The 19,150-nt window shown below is 40.1% G+C and overlaps 1 protein-coding gene across 1 annotated transcript in view; it reads left to right on the plus strand.

The window, feature by feature from the left end:
- LOC129819479 (opioid-binding protein/cell adhesion molecule homolog) overlaps positions 1-19,150 on the plus strand; it is a 402,819-nt gene that overhangs the window by 309,135 nt on the left and 74,534 nt on the right. The window contains exon 4 of the mRNA XM_055875784.1: positions 8,564-8,689. Coding sequence (XP_055731759.1) covers positions 8,564-8,689 — 126 coding nt within the window. The remainder of the gene's footprint in view (positions 1-8,563; positions 8,690-19,150) is intronic.

Raw genomic sequence — 19,150 nt, forward strand, 5'->3', positions numbered from 1 at the left:
TTTTTCAATGCCTCGCAAAGAAGGGCACCGATTGGTACAGTAGATGTGTAAAAATAAAAAAAAGCATATGCTGAATATCCCTTCGAGCATGGTGAAGTTATTAACTACTATTACTTTGGATTGTGTATAAATACACCCAGTCGCTAGAAAGATAGAGGCGTCCTTCCTAACTCAGTTGTTGGAGAGGAAGGAAACTTCTCAGGGATTTCAGCATGAGGCCAATGGTGATTTGAAAACAGTTACAGAGTATAATGGTTGTGATATTAGTTTTTTGGGGGGATAAAAATAAATGGAATACAGCTATAAGCATAAGCCATACCTTTGTTATTCAATCAAATCAATCAAATGTATTTATAAAGCCCTTTTTACTTCAGCCAATGTCACAAAGAAACCCAGCCTAAAACCCCAAACAGCAAGCAATGCAGATGTGGAAGCACGGTGGCTAGGAAAATCTCCCTAAAAAGGCAGGAATCTAAGAAGAAACCTAGAGAGGAACCAGGCTCTGAGTGGTGGCCAGTCCTCTTCTGGTTGTGCCAGGTTGAGATTATAACAGTACATGGCAACGATGTTCAAAATTTCATGGATGACCAGCAGGGTCAAATAATAATAATTCCATTTGACTTTCATGCAACATCATTATTTGGACTGGAGCCTAGAACACAGGCATGCTACTGTATGAGTTCCAGTCCCTGGAGCAGAGCTGCCTTTGAATTGAAGAGCTTGGAAGTTTAAAGGCAGGTGTCACCCTTTTCCCTCCCACCAACCAGTAGGATATCGGCCTAGTTTTTCCTCCCGTCAATGCTCAAGCAGCCCCAAGCCCCAGTGTTTTATGATGCTTCCCAGACTCAAATATTTGGAGATGTTACTGCTCTATGACTCTGGGTGCTTCCCTGAATTGACAATGAGTACATACTTAGTTTAGGAGTACATATGAGTACATATGTTGGTGAGACCCTAGAAGTTGTCTCTGATGTTTTTGGGGACTAGGTGTACAGGTAGTAAGGTGGGAAAATCTTTAGTAATCCGTTTGACATTTTTGCTGCATTTTGGATTGGTTATAAATGAACATCAACTATAGATTTGTAGAACATAGCTGTAACAATGCCTTTGATGTGTGGGCAGATGTCAATGGATGAGAATTGCCAAAAGTAGATTGTCATGATTTCTAAGGTAAAATATTCCACTAATGTCGAATACAAATTATATAGTAATTAAATCGAAATCTGTGGATTTTGAGTCTATTATAGGTTGCACATCCGCTGTAAAAAGTAGTCAAAGGTTGCACAGACATACAAACACACGCATGCACGCACATAAAAAAACACACACACGTTTTGCTCTGCTGCGTTTTCTGAGGAAACAATGTGGCCATGTATTTCATACTCCTCTATTCCTTAGTGTAAAGTATTTGACCTCTTCAGAATATCCTCTGCTGTTTGGCTCTTTAGAGCATCCTACTATAAAACCTGAGATTTCTGAATCGTCGCTGCCAAGCTTGAGAATCCAGCTACGTTTTACTTCCAAAAATATTTTACACTACAGTTTCTACCTATAGTTTTGTCCTACTTACGAGCCCATTCCCAACAGTGCGGAGTTAAAAAGTGAGACAAATATTTGCTAAATGAAAAAGGACATAGTAACACAATAAAAACAATAATGACACTATATACAAGGAGAACCAGCACTGAGTCAATGTGCAGGGGTACAAGGTAGATGAGGTAATTGAAGTAATACAGTATGTACATGTGTAGGGGTAAACGTGACTAGGCAATCAGGATATACTTGTATAATAAACAGAGTAGCAGCAGGGTATGTGAAGTGTGAAAGTGTGTCTATGTGTAAGTGTGTGTGTGGCATCAATATGCATGCATGTGGGTTTGTGTGTGTGTGTGTGGGGGGGGGGGGGGGGGGGGGTAGAGTCTAGTGAGTGTGCATAGAGCCAGAGCGAGTCAGTTAACATAAATAATTAAATAAATAATTAAGGGGGTCAATGTAAATTGTCCGGGTAGCAATTTGATAAAATATTCAGCAGTCTTATGGCTTTGTCGTAGAAGCAATTCAGGTGCCTTTTGGTCACAGACTTGGTGCTTGCCGTGCGGCAGCAGAGAGAACAGTATATGACTTGGGTGGCTGGAGTCTTCGACAATTTCTAGCTAATGATGAATTACAGTTGAAGTCGGAAGTTTACATACACCTTAGCCAAATACATTTAAACTCAGTTTTTCACAATTCCTGACATTTAATCAGAGTAAAAATTCCCTGTCTTAGGTCAGTTAGGATCACCACTTTATTTTAACTATGTGAAATGTCAGAATAATAGTAGAGAGAATTATTTATTTCAGCTTTTATTTCTTTCATCACATTCCCAGTGGGTCAGAAGTTTACATACACTCAATTAGTATTTGGTAGCATTGCCTTTAAATTGTTTTACTTGGGTCAAACATTTCAGGTAGCCTTCCACAACCTTCCCCCAATAAGTTGGGTGAATTTTGACCCATTCCTCCTGACAGAGCTGGTGTAAATGAGTCAGGTTTGTAGGCCTTGCTCAAACACATTTTTTCAGTTCTGCCCACAAGTTTTCTATAGGATTGAGGTCTGGGCTTTGTGATGGCCACTCAATACCTTGACTTTGTTGTCCTTAAGCCATTTTGTCACAACTTTGGAAGTATGCTTGTGGTCATTATCCATTTTGAAGACCCATTTGCGACCAAGCTTTAACTTCCTGACTGATGTCTTGAGATGTTGCTTCAATATATCCACAAAATTGTCCTGCCTCATGATGCCATCTATTTTTGGGAAGTGCACCAGGCCCTCCTGCAGCAAAGCACACCCACAACATGATGCTGCCACCCTCGTGCTTCATGTTTGGGATGGTCTTCTTCGGCTTGCAAGCCTCCCCCTTTTTCCTCCAAACATAACAATGAATATTATGGCTAAACAGTTATATTTTTGTTTCATCAGACCAGAGGACATTTCTCCAAAAAGTATGATCTTTGTCCCCATGAGCAGTTGCAAACCGTAGTTTGGCTTTTTTTATGGCGGTTTTGGAGCAGTGGCTTCTTCCTTGCTGAGCTGCCTTTCAGGTTATGTCGACATAGGACTCGTTTCACTGTGGATATAGATACTTTTGTACCTGTTTCCTCCAGCATCTTCACAAGGTCCTTTGCCGTTGTTCTGGGATTGATTTGCACTTATCGCATCACAATATGCTAGGAGACAGAACACGTCTCCTTCATGAGCGGTATGACGGTTGTGTGGTCCCATGGTGTTTATACTTGTGTACTATTGTTTGTACAGATGAACGTGGTACCTTCAGGAATTTGGAAATTGCTCCCAAGGATGAACCAGACTTGTGGAGGTCTTGGCTGATTTCTTTTGATTTCCCCATGATGTCAAGCAAAGAGGCACTGAGTTTGAAGGTAGGCCTTGAAATACATCCACAGGTACACCTCCAATTGACTCAAATTATGTCAAGTAGCCTAACAGAAGCTTCTAAAGCCATGACATAATTTTCTGGAATTTTCCAAGCTGTTTAAAGGCACAGTCAACTTAGTGTATGTAAACTTCTGATCCACTGGAATTGTGATACAGTGAATTATAAGTGAAATAATCTGTAAACAATTGTTGGAAAAATTACTTGTGTCATGCACAAAGTAGATGTCCTAACCGACTTGCCAAAACTATAGTTTGTTTAACAAGACATTTGTGGAGTGGTTAAAAAACGAGTTTTAATGACTCCAACCTAAGTGTATGTAAACTTCCCACTTCAACTGTATGTAACTTTTTCCATTTGGAGCCATTCATATAAGAACAGAAAATTTAAAAGCTCCATTGTGAAATAAACACCCAAAAGAGATCTTCCAACATCCACAGACCTTGATTATCAGCTCCCACCCTCGCTGTGCTGACATGAACAGAGTGACGCATTTCCTGGGGTCTTGATTTCTGACTACCATCAGGGCACTGCAACTGAGCATGTTTTAATCTCTGGCATCCGCCATGATCAAGCTAGATGACTTCGGTAGAGGTTTGAGCAGGACTTATTTAGTCATTGGCTCCTGCCCGCACCTGCAGATTTTCATACCGCACCTGCCCACACCCGCTGGGCGCTACTGAAAGAGCTGGTCCCGAACCCAACCGCAGTCCCGTAATGTTATTTTATGCGTATGTGACAGCAATTTTGGGACAAGTAAGCCTACTCTATTTAATTGACACCAAACGCACACCTAATCTCACACGTATGGCTACTAAACTTGAAGCAGCAACAATGATGAAAGCGGACACTTGCACTTTCTCTTGAGCTACGTTTTGTATATAGGATATAGCCTACCTTTTATGAGGATGATTTGCAGGCAGAGACAAATACAATGCCTTCAGAAGGTTTTCATACCCCTTGACTTAATCCACATTTTGTTGTGTTACAGCCTACATTCAAAATGGATTCATTTAATTTGTGTCTCTCCCATCTACACACAATACCCAATAATGGAAAAGTGAAAACATATTTGTAGATTATTTTCAAATGTATTGAAATTGAAATACTGACATCTCATTTACATAACTATTCACACCCTAGAGCCAATACACATTAGAATCACCTTTGGGTAAGTCTTTAAAAGCTTTGCACACCTGGATTGCACAATATTTTCCCAAGACTTCAAGCTCTGTTAAATTGGTTTTGATCATTGCTAGACAACCAAGACTCGAGTCTTGTCATAGATTTTCAAGCAGATTTAAGTCAAAAGTGTAACTCGGCCACTCGGGAACATTCACTACCTCTTGGTTAGCAACTCTAGTGTAGATTTGGCCTTGTGGTTTAGGTTATTGTCCTGCTGAAAGGTGAATTCATCTCCCAGTGTCTGGTGGAAAGCACACTGAACCAGGTTTTTTCTCTAAGATTTTGGCTGTGCTTAGCTCCATTCCATAAAAAAAATTATCCTGAAAAACTCCCCAGTCCTTAACGATTAGAGAGATATCCATAACATGATGCAGTCACCACTATACTTGGAAATATGAACAGTGGTACTCAGTAATGTGTTGTATTGGATTTTCCCCAAACATAACACTTTGTATTCAGGACAAAAAGTGAATTGATTTGCCACATTTTTTGCAGTATTACTTTAGTGCCTTGTTTTGGAATATTTTTATTCTGTACAGGCGTCCTTCTTTTCATCTGTCAATTAGGTTAGTATTGTGGAGTAACTACCATATTGATGATGCATCCTCGGTTTTCTCCTATCACAGCTATTAACTATTTTAAAGTCACCAATGGCCTCATGGTAAAATCTCTGAGGCGTTTCCTTCCTCTCCAATAACTGAGTATCTTTGCCCATGCATAGGCATCCTACACTATTTAATTGAGACCACACATACAGTATACTAGGCACACTTGATCTCTCACGACCAACTAGGAGAGAAGAGGTAGGCTACTTAACTCGAAGCAGCGAATCTTGAGAGTGTGTGAATAATGCGACAAAGTTGTGCTTTTAATACAATAGGTAGGCCTAGGCTAACTCACACAAAGCAGAAAGACGACCTTTTCCAAATAATCTGCGGGACGACAAAATATAGTTTCAGCCCAATGTTGTCTGTCTTACTACCCGCTCCCAACCGCAGCATGAAAAATGCTGACACAATGATCTCAACCCTCTAGACTACGGTCAACTGTTCCTTCACAGACTCTCCAGCCCATTCATCTCAGCGGGAGAATTGGAGGGCCGAGATGTGTAGACTCTGCTCCCTGCTTTTCATCAGCCAGTTAGTCTGGTCAGGTCTCCTCGCTCTGAAGTCACACTGAGGGAAAGTAGACTGCCAAAGGTTAAGACCCGCTGAGGGAGTTGCAGTGTAGTTTAGCGTGTCCCTTCGCTTTACAACAAAATGTCAGATTCCTTGGTTGAGGTGTTATACCTGTTTTGAAAGCACTTGACTGCTGTTGCTACTGTTGACCGGCTAAGGTTGATAGAGGGTTGGAGATGGTTTGTAATGTACTTATGGCATTATTGATGTGATAAGAACCAGTGATGGCTGATTAAGGTGTCTGTAACTAAAATCAGGCTCTGATTTTTACATGTTGTGTTGACCATCTTCAGATGCTTACTTTGCAAAAGTAAAGAGTTCAACAAAACGGATATTTCCAGCACCAAATTCTTAAGTGAAATTGACTATACATAAAGACGAACTACACTGAACTAAAATATAAACGCAACATGAAACAATTTCAAATATTTTACTGAGTTACAGTTCATGTAATGAAATCAGTCAATTTAAATACATTCATTAGGCCCTAATCTATGAATTTCACATGACTGGGAATACAGATATACATATGTTGGTCTCAGATACCTAGTTGTCTAGTTGTCTGTAGTTTATGCCTGCCCATACCATAATCCCACCGCCACCATGTGGCACTCTGTTCACAATGTTGACATCAGCAATCCTCTCACCGACACGACGCCATACATGCTGTCAGCCATCTGCGGTACAGTTGAAATCAGGATTCATCCGTGAGTGGCAATCGAAGGTGAGCATTTACCCACTGAAGATGGTTACGACGCCGAACTGCAGTCAGGTCAAGACACTGGTGAGAACAACAAGCACGCAGATGAGCTTCCCTGATGGTTTCTGACAGTTTGTTCAGAAATTCTTCAGTTGTGCAAACCCACAGTTTTATCAGCTGTCCGGTGGCTGGTCTTGGACAATCCCGCAGATGAAGAAGCCAGATGAGGAGGTCCTGGGCTGGTGTAGTTACAGTTGGTCTGCGGTTGTGAGGCCAGTTAGACGTACTGCCAAATTCTCTGAAACAATGTCGGAGGCAGCTTATGGTAGAGAACTGCACATTCATTATCTGGCATTAACATTAACAGCTCTGGTGGACATTCCTGCAGTCAGCATGCCAATTTAACGCTCCCTCAAAACTTGAGACATCTGTGGCATTGTGTTGTGTGCCATAAATGCACATTTTAGAGTGACCTTTTTTTGTCCCCAACACAAGGTGCACCTGTTTAGTGATCATGCTGTTTAATCAGCTTCTTGATATAACACCTGTCAGGTGGATGGATTATCTTGGCAAAGGAGAAATTATCACTAACAGCGATGTAAACAAATTTGTGCACAACATTTTAGAGAAATAAGCTTTTTGTTTATCTTTTATTTCAGCTCATGAAACATGGGACCAGCACTTTACATGTTGCATTTATATTTTTGCTCAGTATACTTTCAGTAATTTACTTGTATTTTCTTCATTGATTTGTAACGGAACGTCTCATCAAAATAAAATAAAATAAAATAGTATTGGTCACATACACATGGTTAGCAGATGTTATTGCGAGTGTAGCGAAATGCTTCTAGTTCCAACAGTGCAGCAATATCTAACAAGTAATATCTAACAATTCCTCAACAAATACCTAATACACACAAGTCTAAGTAAAGGAATGGAATAAGAATATATAAATATATGAATGAGCAATTACAGAGTGGCATAGGTGAAGATGCAATGGATAGTATAGAATACAGTATATACAGTACATATGAGATGAGTAATGCAGGATATGTAAACATTATTAAAGTTGCATTATTAAAGTGACTAGTGTTCCATTCATTAAAGTGGCCAATGATTTCAAGTCTGTATGTAGGTAGCAGCCTCTCTGTGCTAATGATGGCTGTTTAACAGTCTGATGGCCTTGAGCTAGAAACTGTTTTTCAGTCTCTCGGTCCTAGCTTTGATGCACACCTGTACTGACCTCGCCTTCTAGATGGTAGCGGGGTGAACAGGCAGTGGCTTGGGTGGTTGTTGATGGTCTTTTTGGCCTTCCTGTGACATCGGGTGCTGTAGGGCAGGTAGTTTGCCCCCGGTGATGTGTCTGGAGAGCCCTGCGGTTGTGGGCGGTCCAGTTGCCATACCAGGCGGTGATACAGCCCGACAGGATGCTCTCAATTGTGCATCTGTAAAAGTTTGTGAGGGTTTAGGTGACAAGCCAAATCTGTAAGGATTGGAGAAAGATATTCTGTGGCATTTAAAGGTAGGTTAGGAACTGTCCCCTAAATGAGCCAAAAGTGAACATTAGAAATGCATAATAATTAGAGCATGAGATCCAAAGGTCAATGAGATGTAGGAGAGCAAACCACTCACCCCATGGTCCCCAGTCACTGGTTACCTACCTATCTGCCTTTCCTATCCATTATAATAACCATTATTAGCTACACTGGATGTGACAATTGCAACATATAAGTCCAGGTTCAAGTTTGACTTTTATTACACCCACATAGCAGTCAATGCAAACTGAAATCCAACATTCAAATGGCATATGCCTATCTAAAGTATATATTTATACATTTATACATGATATAGTGTCTCGTGAGAATGTACAATGTTCTACATGGTAATGACCATAAATGAGTTGTAAGCTTACCACATAGTTTTGATGGTTTGAATTGTGATGGTTGAGATGAGGTCAACATTTTTCTAACAAAAGTACTGTACCTATATTCTTACTAAATGTATTATTGAATGATTGAATGAAATTATAATTGAAAGTACTATGTTTTTTTTCTCCACTTTCCTTAGTACCTGCAAAGATCACAAACATATCGACGGACATCACAGTGAACGAGGGCAGCAACATTACTCTAATGTGTCTTGCCATTGGACGACCAGAACCCAACATCATATGGAAGCATCGCTCGGCAAAAGGTAAGACAGGGCCTCAACCAATACTAACTCTGCAAACCTTTGAGGTGGGTCGTTCTTGAATTGCAGTGGCATTTGGGCATGTCATTTTTGATCAAATTAACAGAATTTTTCTATTCTAAATCAACTGATATGGCAGCTTGATGACTTTCAATAATTTTTAAGCAGTAGGCTAGGAGTAGTAACATCAATGATGGTTACACCAATGACACATTTTAAGAAAATTGAGGGTGTTCTTAAATGGAGGCCACAGATGCTCAAATCTAAGGTAATTAACATTTTATAAATTTACCCTGGACCAGTGTGTATATGGTTCCACACTTTTCAGTGTTAAAGAGGAATTGACACAGATTTAGCACCATCAAATGTAATGACATTTTGTGACGAGGTCATAGATATGCACATGCTCATGTTTTCATTATTCATAGATTGTTTGGAAATTAAGTAGTTGGTGTTTGTGAAAATTCTATAGTAATGAATGAGCAAGTGGCCATGCGTTTGGGCAATTAATAGACACTGCAGTAAATAAAAGCAAATAAAACTTGTCCGTCTTGTCCAGGTCGGACTCTACACAGACCTGGTGCTCCATTACCAATCACAGCTAGAGTAGACCTGTTATGCAAAAAGACCATGCCATATAGCCTATGCCATTCACATTGATGTTGCACTACTGGACTGTGCTTACAGGCAGCAGAACAATGCAACTTTGTTTAGATAATTATTTAGAAAGCACTAGCCATAGTCACAAAAGAAACCTGAATGGTTTTCTGCAAATATATAAATACCACGTCTTACTTTTGGGAACTTTAAATTGAATCCAACAACCAAGAAGTAGGCTATTTATCCCTCAGTTGCCTATGCACAACAACAACAACAACATTAGCCTGAGCCATATTAGCTGAAATCTAGCAAAGAGGACGGTAGATAAACCCTCACACTTTTCAGCGTGTAGTTGCCAGTCTAAATTGCACTGTGAATACAATGACGAATTGTTCCCTGCCCCGCCTGCAGCAGCCTGCCCCAATCCCATAATAACCAACGTTTTAACAAGTGATGTGATTTATAGCTGGCCTGCCTGCTCATTTGATCGATGCCAAATACATTTGGACAACTATGAGATATGCTAACAGTCGTTCAAGTTTGAGTAGATGAGTAGCTATTTTATTAGTGAATGAGTCACATTTCTTGGTAGCTAACCAAATGACTGCAATCCCAGTAGCTGTAGCCACCGAAGCTGGGAAAAAGTTTTGCAGAAGAAGTCTGACACTCACCCACTTCCAGGCGATGACATCCTTCCAGCAGCTACAGTACATGGCTCTGTGTCATTTTAGGTTCCAGCTAGCTTAATGATTGAGCTATCAAGTCATAGACTGTAGCTAGCTGGCATAATAAGTAGACCTGCATAAAGAGTGAATAGATAAGCAATAGCCTTAGCCACATACTACATAGTTGGATTGATTGTGTTGAGATTCCCAATCACTTCCCTTTTCATCCGTTTTTGTCCAACATATTGGGTGAGTGAAACTGAAACAGTTCGTCGCCAGGATGACTGGAGGCAACAAATCGAATCCAATTTTATTTGTCATAATACAACGGGTGGAGACCTTACAGTGAAATGCTTACTTCCAAGCCTTTACCCAAAAATGCAGTTTTAAGAAATACCAACAACAAAAAATATATATAAATAACAATTAATTAAAGAGCAGCAGTAAATAACAATAGCGGGGCTATATACAGGGGGTACCGGTACAGAGTCAATGTGCGGGGGCATCGGTGTCGAGGTAATTGAGGTAATATGTACATGTCGGTAGTCGTTTAGGCAGGTTACCTTAGTGTTCTTGGGCACAGGGACTATGGTGGTCTGCTTGAAACATGTTGGCATTACAGACTCAGACAGGGAGAGGTCGAAAATGTCAGTGAAGTCACTTGCCAAATGATGTACTAACTGTGATTTACTGCCTGATGGCAATTTTTATGAGACTACCTATTTTATTTAACCTTTATATAACTAGGCAAGTCAGTTAAGAATAAATTCTCATTTCCAATGACGACCTACCTAGCGATCTATTGGATCATTTTATTAATCATTCATTGACTACATGCATGAAATTTTACCAACAGTGCCTTACTCTACGTAATAGAATTTTGAGTCAAATAGAACCTATTTTTAAAACCTCTTATAAAGTTGGTTTTAGTATTTTAGACTAATATTATGATTATATGTTTGTTTCATTTCTGTACAGTTAAAACAGTTTCAGTAACTCTTTAAATTGACAGTGTGGTGCTTAATGCTGACACTGTTACACGTTGTCAGTGTTAGGGAATTAACACTTTTAGTGTTATGCAATAACACATCAAAGGTTTTTTTAACACTACGAAGTGTATATAGTTTGCACCAATGGTGTTCTGCTCATATAGTATTTTTAACCATTACTCCAAGAGGTCCGCATCTCTTGACAAGGTCGCTTAGTGTTGGGTTAAGGACGTTACAATATTATAAACAATATTGAATTCATTTTCAGTCCTTTGGCCTTCACCAAGTGAGTTCCTAGGCAAATGTTATCATTAAAATTCAGCTCTTTATGACAATACATTACATATCTCATAAAACCTTACTTTTATGCCCTAGGTTTACCCTAATACAGTGGCTTGAAACTCATTGTTTACAGGCCACATCAGGCCTGCAAGTCACATTATGCTGGCTTGCAAATTGATGTATAATTCCTTTTGGAATCCAGCAAGAGTTAGGATATCCAACAGTGGGAGTTTTCATTCAACCACAACCTGCATTCAGATTGAATATCAGAGTTATAAACATTGATAAAGGAGACTACCAAAACCCTTTAAACTGGAATAACAATTTCAGTAATGGTGGGAATAAAACTAACTAACTGATTGGATTACTTAAGACAAATGTATGTTATTATATGTGTAGCATAAGATTAATCAATCAAACAATGTACTTGTAAAAACACATATAATAAGAATGATCCCCCCCAAAAAATATACCTGCAGTAGAGCATGCTGGGAAATACGATAATGATGTGTGTGGTTTTGATGGGAATGTTTTACTCTCCACAGAGTAAGACTGACACACTCACACTCAACGTAATACCAACACTGGGGTTATTTTACACCAATGAGTGTTCATTTAACATTTACAGAGTAAATTTACCGCAAGAATCAACACTAGAAATGTTACACTGAAAAATCAACACTAGGTAACACTGGCCAATCTGCCGTGTACTCATCACTGCTGGGACAAGCCAATTTGCTTGCCCTAATTCCTTTAAACAATGCATAAACATATAATGCTGCAGTATAAAGGACTTGGATTATGTAATAGCTACTGTAAATTGGACAGTGCAGTTAGATTAACAAGATTTTAAGCTTTCTGCCAATATCAGATCTGTCTATGTCCTGGGAAATGTTCTTGTTACTTACAACCTCATGCTAATCGCATTAGCCTACGTTAGCTCAACCATCCCGTAGGGGGCCCACCGATCCTGAAGAAGTTTTGATTTATTTTAATCTAACTGCACTGTCCAATTTACAGTATCTATTACAGTGAAATAATACCATGCTATTGTGCACAGTTTTGAACATGAAAAGTTATTAATAAACAAATTAGGCACAATTGGGCAGTCTCGATACAACGTTTTGAACAGAAATGCAATGGTTCATTGGATCAGTCTGAAACTTTGCACATACACTGCTGCCATCTAGTGGCCAAAATCTACATTTCACCAGGGCTGGAATAATACATTATGGCCTTTCTCTTGCATTTCAAATATGATGGTACAAAGAAAAAAACAGTTGTTTTGGTTTGTATTGTCTTTTACCAGATCTAATGTGTTATATTCTCAATATTTCCATAAACTTAAAAGCTTTTCCTTTCAAATGATACCAAGAATATGTATATCCTTGCTTCAGGGCCTGAGCTACAGGCAGTTAGATTTGGATGTCTTTTTAGGCAAAAATTGAAAAAAAAGGGCCAATCCTTATTAATTTACAACCACCCTAAAACAAATGCCCAGATTTTCCAATATTTAAATTGAATATCATCATTTTCCTGCTAACTTTTGTCTCATTACAACCCAGAGTTAAAGGGTAACTGTTTAATGAAAGCCCTGTATGAATAAAGCAGCACCAACAAACCAGATGGTGTCATTCTGCGTGATTGGAATTGAGTGTAATTAAAACCATACTCCATTTCAATGCAATGCATACATTATGGTGGCAATGTTGATCTACCAACTCTACTCTATTGAATTGGGCAATAACAGAGAAAGGAAACCAATATTAATTTAGTTGTCATTACAGGAGCCATAGACGGACACGCAGCACCAACAAAAGCATCACAAATCACTTCTGTGAAAACCAATAAGCAATGTCTTTAGCTGAGACTGTCTGTTAATGTCAGGGAAATGCAGAGATATGGCGGGTTATCTTACTTGGCATTTATGTGCGAGCTGTAATGAAAGAAAGAAAGGAAGAAGATGAGGGATGTTTGGCTGCCTCGGAAAGAAATTCTCAGACGTGTGTAGGAACTTAAATGCGTTCTAGAGTGACATTTCTCCACTCTTTTCCCAGTTTGCCTCCATCTCTGTCGCTTCTGATTATGGACCACTCCCAAAAAGCATTTATGTCTGTAAGAATTGCAGTAAAGTGACTGCTAAGTGACTGGGCTATATTTTGACTACACATTTGAAAATAAGTCCAATAAACCAAATTATACATAACTGAGCTAAACAAGCATGACTAAATATCAAACAATCAATGAGAGAACCTCCAAGGCATCGAATGGGGATTATTCTATCTGGTGTGAATATTGAGTATCACATTCAGTGGTGTCAGCCAAGAACATGAGGAAATGTAACTGAAGCAGCTACTGAAGCAGAAAGGCACCTCACCTCACAGTGTGGAGGATGACAAGTGACAGGACAGGAGAGCAGCCATCACTGAGAACAATATTAGCTAAATTATATTTTCAATACTGCTGTTGACATTTTACAGTCCACATCCCAGTGGGGGGGGGGGGGGGGGGGCATCAGCCATTCCCTTAATACCGTATATGTAGTTGCCCTCAGTCATTCCCTTATTTGCATGTGATCAATTCAAGTTTAATATTGATTCAGTGCACTACAAGCCTGTGTCTCCACTTCTTTTTTATCGGGGACAACCGTGAATTATTCAACGCTGCCCCTTCATCTTTGGCTGCCAGCCTCTCTAAAAGGATTAGAAGATGTATGCATGAGGAAAACAGTGCATGTAGAGGACAATGCACTGCCGGGCCAAATGGATCAATGTGGGCCATTAAAGGGGGCACATGTTATATGGAGGAGGTTACGAGTGTCCATTCGTCCAACTGTCAGAAACTTCATATTGGACATTCCTAATTTAAAACGATGGTAAATACTAAAGACTTTGCAGTTTGCAAATGAGTGCTGCATTGTGCGGCCTACACCATGCCTGCTGCACTGTCACAATCTGATCAACAGCTTGATATTCTTTTTGCTGCCTTATCCACTCTCCCATTCAATGTTGTTGTAAGATTGCTATTTTTACACGACACAGCACAGACAACACAGAAGTGACAGCGGCCGTCAATCAAGTTGTCTACTTTCCTTCAACGATCCACTTTTATTTCTAAATTGTGTTATAATTTGTTTCTTGGGGGAGACAAAATTGCCAGTTAGGAAAGTTCCTGTTGGAGGCTTGAAGGTCTGTGCCCTCTAATTTGGCAGTGTCAGTGGATGATTGACAGCTCTATGGCATTGTGGACTGACGTTTTTGGCTCTTGGCAGCTCTCATGATGAGTGGCAATCAGACTATTATACAGGGGAAAACGTATGGCATTCCATTTGCTGTGATATGTCTTTCAATGGGAACAATCTTACATTATTACTGATTGCTGTCTGTCAGTGGAGTGATCACGTAATCAGTGGGGAGAAAAGTCAGAATGCTAAAGGTTTGCTTACCCAGTGGGATGGGAAAGTTCTACAAACAGCAATGGATTGTATACAATGTAAAGTGAACATGCAGGGATGAGCATAGGTTTTCTTGTAAGGTTTGGGTTAAGATATTGGCCAATGTCCTGTCTACCACTGGCAAAAGGCTTTTACCTGATGTAATTATTGGTACTGTCTTGGATGAGCATGGCCCAATTTGCTTCATGCTTTTACAGAAGATCTGTTTTTTAAGGGCATAAAGAAGGGCTGCCCAAACCTCTTCCTGGAGATCTACTGTCCTATAGGTTCAGTCCAAGCCTAACCTATGTTACGAAACCGATAACTAGCCTACTGATTGTGCTGTACTCGTTATGTCTTTGGGTCTTAGGCCTACTTAACTGGTCTGTAACCTGATTTTTGATATGCATCTATGTGAGAAATCAGTGTAAGCACCTAGGTGTTGAATGTACTGTATATGTGCCCAGAGAGACAGCAACCTTACCTTCTGTCTCTCTTGACCTCTTTCCAGTCCAAGTGGATTATTATTTGTGACCGACTGGCTCGATTTGGTCTTATGTAGTAACAATATAAATGTCATTTTTTACATTGGATTAAAGAGACTCTGTAGTGTATGGTATATCATACACTACAGTTGAGGAACAATGGGAAAGCCATTCTGCTTTGAAAGTCGATCAACTTGTAACCTCACTTTTGAGAAAATGGCCCTTGAATGTTTTTGGTACCTACTGGAGAGCTTTTCTTTTTCTACACCCATTCCATATTGAAATAGTTACTTGCATAGTGGAGTCTTTTGTTTTGACATGTTACTAACTAAACAATGACCCATAATCCCAACTCATAACGTTACTACCCTGCATGAATCTGCTAGCTAACATTAGGCTATAACTAGCAATGCAAATGTTCTGAGATATGAATAATATTACTACACACATCATACAGGTAACGTCAGATAGCTAGCCAGCCAGCTAACGTTAGCTAGCTAGCTAACAGTACACTTTAACTTGAAATGAAAACGACTTTCTGACTAAATTAGAAACGTGTAATATCGGAAAATGTAGCTAGCTAGACTATCTTAACCGTATACATGGATGGACGCTTCTCCCGCTCTGTCATGGATGCCATGGTTGCCCTTAGTTAGAAGATGTAATCCGGAACCTTTTGTGTGTTCTCTTTACGACTCCGTCTGCATATTTGCAATTAAACAGCAGAATTTTCTCCATCTCCATAGCTATCATACTCTAATTCCACTGATTTCAAAACTCTGTCCTCCAGAAAGTGGAGAGCAACACTTATGCAGGTCTACTATGTGATATCTTTCAAAAAAGCTGCGTTAGAAAGGATTACCTACACATACTGACCTGCTCATATTATAGACAGAAGCGAGCTACATGGCAGACCAATCCAAACTCATTTCTCGGCATGTCCAGCCCACTCATTATCTCAGCCAATCATGACTAGCGGGAAGGTTGCCTCTTTTTCCATGGCTAAACCAACTAGGCACGTCATTTATTAATTGTATTCGTATTTACAGATGGCATACAAGTTTGTTATTAAGGCACATAAAAGTTCACATGTTCCAGAGGGCATTTCTGCCCAGAAATGCATTTTGATTTAAAAAAAAGTTTACGTTCAAATGGTGCTTCTGTGAAGTAGTGACACGCGACATACGCCTAGTTTCCTGATACGGGTCACATTTGTTCAGATGGTAAAAAAAGATAAATATGTACAAAAGGAAAAAATACCAAAGGCATGCCCGGAATAAAGACTCAAAAACAAACTAAAGGCGTCGTTGCCACCAAACAGCAGCAGCAGCCCCATGGCTTGAAACCTGAAACCCTGACTGACGATCACACTAATTGGCAGCACCCGATGTGCTTATCAACCAGGCTCAGCATCTGGACAAGGTTGATGCTGTCCCCTGGAGTGTGGAAGTGGTAGTGAGCTGTAGTGTGCTGTCTAAACTACCTAACCTATTCCCCAACACATCCCAAAATATAAAAAGTCACATAAACCAGGTTTATGTGATATAAAAATGTCACGACAGGCCTGATGGAAACTGCACATTTGTCTGGAAACATTCCAAAATGTCGACAAAACTAAGAACTAAAATGAATTATGCGAGAAATCGTGGTGGGAACACCTTTATGCCATATATTGATATAATAACCATCGTATCAAAGTAAATTTGGAGTCACGCGATGATGTGTTTGTTGTGTGGTTGTCACACTTTGACTCTGGGAAGCAAACGTTATTTTTATGTGCACTACATCATCACACAGCCTTTTATCTGTAACAAGTCAATTTGATGGTAACACATCTCTGGTGAAAAAATGTACATATTGTTTTTACGTGGAGTTTAGAATATCTGCATGAAAATCTGTTGCCTATTGTATTGAAACCTAGCTACTGTCACCCATTTCTAAACCTAGCTACTGTCACCCATTTCTAAACCTAGCTACTGTCACCCATTTCTAAACCTAGCTACTGTCACCCATTTCTAAACCTAGCTACTGTCACCCATTTCTAAACCTAGCTACTGTCACCCATTTCTAAACCTAGCTACTGTCACCCATTTCTATTTTCCTGAATTGTCAAAACTTGAATACTTTTTTCCCTCCTATTTATTTTCTATTAAACTTATTTAACTGCCAAGACACAATATGTACACTATAAACACTAGAGCTGCAGTTACACAACCTGACTACAGAAACACTCAACTCTGAGATAAAGCCATTCTCAAAACAAGAAGCCAGTCAAAATAAAAACCATCAAATGCACTGCTCTGCATTCAGGTAATTTCTTCCTGCCAAAAGTATCTGACTTGAACAAACCATAGGACAACCTGTAATCCCTTTGGTTCTGAACTGAGAGACCAACTCCATTCACTCGACCTATGGTCACAAGCGCCAAGCTCCATCTGATACGTAGACAACAATGAGAGACTTGAAGCAACCATCAGCAGGGACACTCGAACATCGACCACAACATTCACTAGGAACACCATCCATGTTGCCCAATGCCTCTTTGCTCCAGCCCTGCACACTCACTGGAGGGGAACCTCTAGCCATATCCTCCTCACTTTCCTCCACCTTAACACTAAACACACTAGGTCTACATGCTGCAGGAACTGTCAACTGCTCCTCAATGACAGGAAGTGACAACACCGGAGGATCTGGCTTCTCCACCAACCTTACTTCTTCAAGCTCCTGATTCTCATCACAAGACACAGCCATGTCACCCTGCAAAACCCAGACCGGATCTTCCAACGGATCCTCACAACACGACTGGGAAGAATCTCCTCCCTCCCATAGCGCGGTGAGAAGTGTGTCAGCCAAATCAACACCTGACACCCAAACAACCTCATGGTCAGCCTGCTGACCACAACCTCCTCTACTTAGGCTAAGAACGTGTCAGCTAAAGGAACAAAAGAATCACTGACAATCTCTGAGTCTAACAGATCACTTGGGGGAATCAAATCCATTATCATACCACTAAGACCACCTAGTTGCTCAGTGACACTTGAATCAACCTCATCCTCAATCTGCCGAGGCGACACTACATCACATTTCTCTGCACAGGTCTCAGTTAGAGACACACAAGACTCACCTTCCTGACTGGGGAGAACTATTTTCTGGGAACCACTGTCTAGGCAAATAATGTTTCCTCCAAGTCCCCACAAAAATCATCCTCCCTATCTGGTTTGCCATCAACACTCCTCTGAACATGAGAAACTTCACAAACAAGGGATACCTCAAAACTCTCCTTGAGAGACTCCGTCCCCTGATCCACCTGATCACTTGGGGAAACTAGCTCATCACTCTGATCACTGGTGGACACTGGTTTAGTAACAAGACTGTATGACTGACTCGCAAAACACAAACTTTCTCCCCTCTATGCTGCCTTTCATTCACTATCGAAGACGCTCATAGTCTAAGAGGGGATCCATTTCTGGACAAGATTGATGTCAGGAGTCCATGAAAGAAGGTCAATCATGAAAGGAAAGGCTGCAAAACAGTTGAAGTGCAAAACATATACGTCAGTTTTAGGCCTTTTGATCAATACTTAAATTGGTTTGATGAAAGGTATGTGTAAGGTTAAAAAGTCAAGAAAACAAACCTTTTCACACATTTCCATTTTCTCCTCATTGCAAATCAACCAATAACCATTAGCCAATGACAAACCAGCATTAGAAACAGGGCATGTGGTCTCTAGGCAATGAATCTGGGGGTATGTTCAAGAGCATCGACTCTGATCTCTCTGTACTGGAAACTTATGGATGGAAAAGACAAATGAGGTTGGCAAGCAAGGTGCCTTTGCTTCCATGTAGTCCCCCTTGGTTGCTTTCTTCATTATCACTTTCCTGTATCTCCATTTATTGTGAATAAATATCAATACTCTTTGCTAAAGGTAATGTAGTCAGAGATGACACAAATGTTTCATATCGCCTTGTTCTCCTCGGCGAACAATATTTGTAACACAATATTGTCCACGT

Source organism: Salvelinus fontinalis, chromosome 2 (assembly GCF_029448725.1).
Source record: "Salvelinus fontinalis isolate EN_2023a chromosome 2, ASM2944872v1, whole genome shotgun sequence".
Classification (NCBI taxonomy): Eukaryota; Metazoa; Chordata; class Actinopteri; order Salmoniformes; family Salmonidae; genus Salvelinus; species Salvelinus fontinalis.